The sequence below is a fragment of the Chrysoperla carnea genome, chromosome 1 (assembly GCF_905475395.1).
Source record: "Chrysoperla carnea chromosome 1, inChrCarn1.1, whole genome shotgun sequence".
In the NCBI taxonomy this organism is placed as follows: Eukaryota; Metazoa; Arthropoda; class Insecta; order Neuroptera; family Chrysopidae; genus Chrysoperla; species Chrysoperla carnea.
In genome coordinates this window covers 422,164-429,677 of record NC_058337.1, presented here as the reverse complement: position 1 = coordinate 429,677, position 7,514 = coordinate 422,164, and the positions used below count along the sequence as shown (strand labels likewise).

The 7,514-nt window shown below is 30.8% G+C and overlaps 1 protein-coding gene across 1 annotated transcript; it reads left to right on the top strand.

Moving 5' to 3' along the window:
• The first annotated feature begins 78 nt into the window (after nucleotides 1–78).
• On the top strand, nucleotides 79–3,540 carry LOC123290491 (heparan-sulfate 6-O-sulfotransferase 2). The gene is made up of 4 exons (XM_044870707.1): nucleotides 79–448; nucleotides 506–659; nucleotides 1,567–1,837; nucleotides 1,938–3,540. Exons 1-4 carry the CDS (start codon nucleotides 230–232, stop codon nucleotides 2,590–2,592), a joined length of 1,299 nt encoding a protein of 432 aa, XP_044726642.1. The 5' UTR covers nucleotides 79–229; the 3' UTR covers nucleotides 2,593–3,540.
• Nucleotides 3,541–7,514: the final 3,974 nt, after the last annotated feature.

The window sequence follows — 7,514 nt, the reverse complement described above, 5'->3', positions numbered from 1 at the left end:
ACCAGATGTTTGACATTTGGTTTGTTTGTTATGTCATAAAAGCAGAATAAATAAATAAGAAAAATAAAAATAAATAACTTAAAAGATATTGAATGTGAATTAGTGAATCAGTGAATTAGTGATCGATCAGTGAATGTGATATGAGGAGTGACAGTGATGTAATAATTAATAATTTAAATAATAATAATAATTAATAATAATATGTTTATGAATCTGTTTTTGGTAAATAATGGTTTGCGTTAGCAGCAATATTAATACGCGTAGTGTTTCAATACAAGTCAATCAATTAGCTGGTTCTGGCAGCAGCGATTTAAGTCCATTAATTAAATTCAATAAAAGTGTGGATCCAATGGAGACGACTCGATCCCGATTACGTAGTATTGCATTTGTGTGTGTTTTATTTGCATTATCTGGTATTGTTGGCTTTGGATACTTTTGTCCAGATAAGGTAGGTTCGATCCCCTCGCCCCCCAAAGTATACTTTAATCGAGAACTTTATCTGTAGGTATGTGCTTTAACGACCAGAGAATCTGTTAGAGAACTACCATTAACATATCAATCGTTGGTCGGGCTTAGCTATGAAGATGTGTTGAACGATGATTTTACATTTGACATGGATTCCCACGATGTTATGGTCTTTTTACATATTCAGAAAACTGGTATGTTGTTGTTTTTTTGGGCTTTTATAAGTTTGACTGCTATGTGTGTCTGTCTGTCTGTCTGTAGCGACTAAACGGATGAACCGATTTTGTTTTTTTAATGGAGAATGTTCTTAGCTATGTTTCAAGTGCATATTTAAGTTTCCGTCCCCGAAACAATTAAAAAATGGGCGATGATTCTCAAAAACGGTTCAGTTTGGAAAAACCTTTAAGAAACAAGTGAAAACAAACAATTGACTGAGTTAATTGTTGAAATACCATGCATAGTCAGTGTTGATTTCTTTATCACATTACACATATAAACATGTGACACATAACTGATAATCAAGTATAGTACATATTATAAAATTTCCGCTTAATTGGCGCCCTCACGGGTAAACAGTGATGTTTACGAAAAAATGTTTCAAACAAAAGTTGTTTAATTCTTGATAAGGAACATTTTTTACATTTAAACTTTTGTTCTATCTCTAACGGTTTACAAGATGGGTCCTACGGACCCAAGACCCAATTGACCTATGATGCTCATTTACGAACTTGACCTCACTTTTTACGTCCTGAGTACGCTGTAAAAATTTCAGCTCGATATCTTTTTTCGTTTTTGAGTTATCGTGTCCACAGACGGACGGACGGACAACCGGAAATGGACTAATTAGGTGATTTTATGAACATCTATGACAAAATTTTTTTTCCTAGCATCATTATTTTTAAGCGTTACAAACTTGGGACTAAACTTAATATACTATGTATATTTCATATATACATGGTATAAAAATGTAATTTAATGGAGAGTGTTATTAAATACGTTTCAAGTGCGAATTTAGGATTCCGTACCCGTCAATTTTGTCGGAGTTTTTTTTAATTCGTACTTTTTATGGATTGTGTAACTAAATTTTGTGTACTTCACTAGGTGGAACATCATTTGGAAGACACTTGGTACATGATTTGGATTTAGAACGGCCGTGTACATGTCCTCGACGTCGTAAACGTTGTTACTGTTTTCGACCACACTCAAATCAAAATTGGTTATTTAGTCGTTATTCAACGGGTTGGAAATGTGGTTTACACGCTGATTGGACTGAGTTAACGGGATGTGTGGATCGTGCTTTAGACGAACACGAGGGCGAATCAGCAAAACGACGTTATTTCTATATAACGTTGTTACGGGATCCAGTTGCCAGGTAACATTTCAAAGATGCATTAATTATTTTCTTGATTATCATGATATTTTATTAGACAAATAATTTTCTATGACTGTTTTGTTTGGGTTTTTTTGGACAGATATTTATCAGAATTTCGTCACGTTCAACGTGGTGCAACATGGCGTAATTCACGTCATTTTTGTAATGGTCGTACAGCAACCGTGGACGAGCTACCTCCATGTTATAGCGGTGACACCTGGATCGGTGTACAACTCGATGAATTCATGGAATGTGGTTCAAATCTAGCTGTGAATCGACAAACTCGTATGTTAGCCGATCTCTCATTGGTCGGTTGTTACAACACCACATACATGCCGAAGGCGGAACGTGATCGTGTCATGTTAGCAAGTGCAAAACGTAATCTAGCAACAATGGCATACTTCGGTTTGACCGAATATCAAAAGATTTCGCAGTACGTGTTCGAGGAAACATTTAATTTACGTTTTAGTGTACCGTTCGATCAACACAACACAACCGTTTCAAGTATTACCATCAGTAATTTATCATCGAAACAGATTCGTAAAATTAACGAATTGAATAATTTAGATTTAGAATTGTATGAATTCGCTAAGAAATTATTATTCGAACGCTTTCATCGATTAAAACGTCGCGATCATGATTTTCAATTACGTTTTAATCATTTGGGTGAGTTACCAAATCGAATTGGTGCAACACTTTTTAATTGGGACAATGTTATTGAGGATACATCACCCAGTAGTACCGGTGAACAATAAACTTAAGGAGAAGTGGGAAGGGGGCAAGTGGAGAGAGTGTTGGAGGGGGGAGGGCAGATTACATGCCTCGTTTATGTGTAAAATAGGTTTAAATTGATTTATTTGTTGTTGTGTATAATAAATTTAAATGGATGTCTGTACTACCACCTCCCCCCCCCCCCCATCCACAGAACCCTCTTGCAAGGTGTTTTTAAAAATGGTTGAATAGGGTACGCTTAAATCTAAGTGACAATGTTATAAGAGGGGATACATCGTCGATTTGTACAGGTGAACAATAAACTTAAAGGGGGAAGTGAGTGGCAGGGGAGGGGGCAACAGTGTGACAAAAGTAAGGAGCAAAGATGAATTACATGCCCCATTTATGCAACTTAATGTTTTTGGTGTAAAATAAGTTTAAATGAATATAATGATAATGAATTTTTGTACCCCCCCCCCTCTCGTTGAACCCCCTTTTAAAGTGATTTTAAAAATGGTTGAATAGGGTACGCTTAGGGCTAAGTTTTTTTTTTTTTAATTTAATATTTAAGACAAAAGCTAGCGCTGCATTTTAAAAAAAATTTAATTTATTGACTTTTAGAACGATTTGTTCAAAAGTACTTTTTTTTTCTACAACGCTGAGATGAGTTAATGACATAATGGTCATTAATCGTGGAAATAAAACTGGAAAAAAAAGTTTAACCCAGGAATCGATTCCTAGTCAATTGATTTTTATGGAAGCCGATGGAAAATGTTTGTCTGAGTGTACTCAACAAAATAATATTCATACGAACTTCTTTAAATTGGGACCGAAACGCTTATCTTCTTTATTCATTTATTTCAAGCTTACTCTCTTCATTTTTAAGCTTATTATGTCTGGGTTTGACGAAAATTATACTCACAGTTTAAATATGTATTGCTTAGAAAAAAACAGACTAGACAAATAGTTTGAACGAACAAATATCATTAAATTTAAATAATAAGTTTATTAGGCAAACATGTTAGTTTTTACAAATGCTTTTCTAATACTCTAGACATAATTACTATTTCTAATACATGTTCTCCTAATATTAATTTAAGAACTTTTGATTTGTTCACAACTTTTCAACGAAATTTGATGTTTGTTATTTTTATCGACTTTTTATCGGTAATTCCCCAGGGTATGAATAAGATTTTGTTGATTACACTCACGGCTCCCCTAAATATCTACTGACACGAAGTTGTTTCCTGAGTCAAATAGATCATTTCCTGCAATAGATGATGGAAGATGTACTCTTTATCAAAAATGATATTCCAATATTTTTTTTTTTTAATTAATTAATTAAGTATAAATAATATGAATGGTTTTTATTTTTTAAATTTAATTAATTATAATAAACAGGGTTTAAAACAAAAAGAAATGAATTCAAATGGATTCATTCTAATTATACTATTTATAGCTTTACTTACTCTAAACTAACTAAAGTATTTAAGTATCTAAGTATCTAAGACAAGATGTAATAATAATAACGTAAGTGTTTTTTATTTTAAACAATAACCTATCAAACGTATTTTTTAAATTTATTTATGACAAGAAGCGAGCTAATCGCTCTGACCCGTCTGCAGCTCTGACCCGTCATAGTAAAACTACATGAACATGAATTTTGAACTACTCAATATGAATCAATACCATTTAACGATAGGTACAATATGTACAAGATGTGCTAGGATTTATGAACGAAATAAAACTCAAAACGAATAACTTTAAAAAAAAAAAGTAATTATTGTGATAAGGGCCAAATTTAATTGGCTTTATAATACAGTGTTTCGCATTTAAGATGAAGACACTCTTACACTTTCGTCATTTATAGGAGTATTGATTGGAAAATTTGTACAGGAGGATTGGTCACTTTAAGATAGTTAACACAACTCTGAACCTTAAATTCAGCCTACTACAACTTGTAACTATTAAAAATATAAAAAATATATGAAGCCAGGATAAACCCTGGCACACCTAATGCATATGGTACCAATCGTTAAATAGTGTTGATTCATATGCGAAATTTGTAAATCCGTGTAAGTGTAAGTGCAGTTTTACTGTGATGGACTCTCCGCTTATGTGTCTTGTATATTTATAAAAATATTTGATGTAAATTATTTTGTAAAATTGTAGTTTAAGAGTTAGTTAATCAACTATTCAACTAAAACTGATTTCCCCCCACAAAACTAGAATATTATTTAAATGATTAACTAGCTAGCTCTTAGACTATTAATAAATTGAATGAGAATGAATGAATGGATGTTTTTGAATGAACTTAAGCTAAGCTAAGTAAGCTAACAATAATGCTACGCTATCAAATATATTTTTTACTTAAAAAATGCTATTTATAAGCTCTAAATATTATGTTTGTAATTAAATTTGCGTTGCATTGCATTGAGTTGAACCGTTGCAGTTGATTTTATTGATATGATGATTGACAAATATAATAGACTTATATTTACATATACTAGACGTAGACGTAGACGTTACGTCTGCCTTTTATTAAGTAATATAAAGGCTCTCTATCTCGAAATTTTCAAAACTTATTTAATTATTTTCGAACCTTTTCCCATCACTAAATTAATAAGTGTTGAGTCCGTGACCGTAAAATTGTACTTAAACGGATTTCGAAATTTCAAATGTGAATCAATAATATTTAACGATAGCTACAATATGTACTAGGTGTGCCAGGGTTTAGAAATCCGTGCAAGTGCAGTTTTACTATCACGAACTCCAGGGCTAAAAATGAGAGTTGATTTTTTGGACGATCTTTACATGAATATTGTCAATTTGAATGAAACCCACGCTACATCACTCTCCCCCCTTCACTCTCATCACGTTAAATCATGTGATTTTTAAAAAAAATATTATATTAAAATATTTTTACATTTTTTCAAACAAATACTTTTAAGATAATTATAAGATGAATTAAATTGTTAGGTTCAATCTATCTATCTGTATTAGGTTTAGGCTTTTAATCTTTATCAACTAGTCGTTCGATTTCATTTGAATCATTTTTTTTTTTAATCATTAAAAAACAATGCAATGAAACCAATAAATCAATTCGGAAAATATAAATATTCTGTTCAAGTTGTACGTTTTATAAAGTACAGTCAAAAGACTGTCAGCTCGTGGCAGACGATTTTCTCGTGTAAAAGCACGACCAATATTAGTTGGTAAAAAAAAGAAAGTATTGTTATGTTAAAGTTTTTACACGAGAAAATCGTCTGCCAATCAATTTATAGTGTATTGAATAGTCTTGGATTTTATTCAATTGAATGGCAGACTGTAAAAAGTTTATTTATATATTTTTCTGTCACGAGTTGACAGAAAGAGCTTCAGAGTATTTTAACTATAACACTGACCTACAACTCCACCTAATTCAGCGTTGCCAACCCAAAATCTGCCCAAGTGGTAGATATGATTTAAAAAGTTGATCGTTTTCAGCCAATTCTGCTTCAAAGTTGTTAGATCTAATCTAAGATCTAGTTACTTTAAGTTTTGAGAGTTGGTAAAGTTGGCAACACTGACTAAACTAACAGCTAAACAGCTAAAATAAAAATAAACCAAAGAGTTAAAATGAGTGTTTGATCTCATGAATATAAAGATTTTTTAATTATTAATATAAATAAATAAATATATATCTATTAATTATTATTAAATATTATATTATTATAAATATAATTATGACAATAAAAATTTAATTTTTATTTTTATTAAAATATAAATATTATAATTTTATTTTAAGTTTTAATAAGACTATTGCAAGTGCAGCGAAGTCAAATGAAATTAATTTAAGATTGTTTCATTTTAAATCAAACTTACATTCTTTTAAAAAAGTTTAAAAAATATCGAGGCGAGAAACAGTTTAGTCAAATAAGCAATTATTATTTTTAAATTATTAACTAATGAGATTATTATATTGTACAAATACGAATTAACAATAATTAAAAACTCATAAAAACATTTTTAAAAATTCAGTTGATTAAAATTTAACTGTCAAATTCAATGATCAGCTGTTGCATGAAGGTTATAAAGAAGGAGAACGATCGCTATAAAAAATATTGTCCCCGAAATATGGATAAAATAAGTGAGGCGCTGCGATCGCTAAGTTGTATCAATAAAAGCGGGCTGTTGTGCGCTAATTTGAAATGATATATCAATTTGTACATTATGCAACTAACTTCATCTACTTGTACTCATAAACAGCTAACTTCGCAGATACTACTTCTTGATGACAGCGTGGCTGGTGGCTGAAAAATGAACTATAAATTCTACAAATTTTCAGGGACAGACGCGCTAATGTTTTAACACGTAGCGATCGTTCTCCTTCTTTATAACCTTCATGAGCTGTTGTTTAAAATTCATAAACATAACCTCAAAATTTCCATTTAATTTATACAGAATTTTTATGTTAATTTATACAGAGTGGGTCATTTTAATTTATACACCTAAATATCACGTTTTATAGTTAACCAATCAAAAAATAACTTAAACAAAAGTTGCAAAAGTTTGATGGGGGATGAAGATCAAACTTTACAATTTTTTTTAAACTTTTTTTTAAAAAAAAGTCGTTTTAAACGCACAAAAGTCATTTAAATAATAAAAAAATTGATACAAAATGTAAGTTTGATAATGTTTGAGTATCTTCCTGTTCGTTGCTCCCTCTTGACATTTTATTTATTATTGAATTATAATTGAATTTTTTTTTTATTATTTTAATTAAAATAATTAATAATCCAAAAAAATGTGTCATTTTAAATAAATAATTTTTTTTATACTTTACCGATTTTATTTGATATGTTTTATTGAGCGTGTTCAGATCAACTTAGACCTGCTCTACGAGTCTTTATTCGTAATATAATACTTCATAGTGATCTTGGTGATCGATGGCATGCCTAAAATATTGTGTAACGTGTCATTGGTT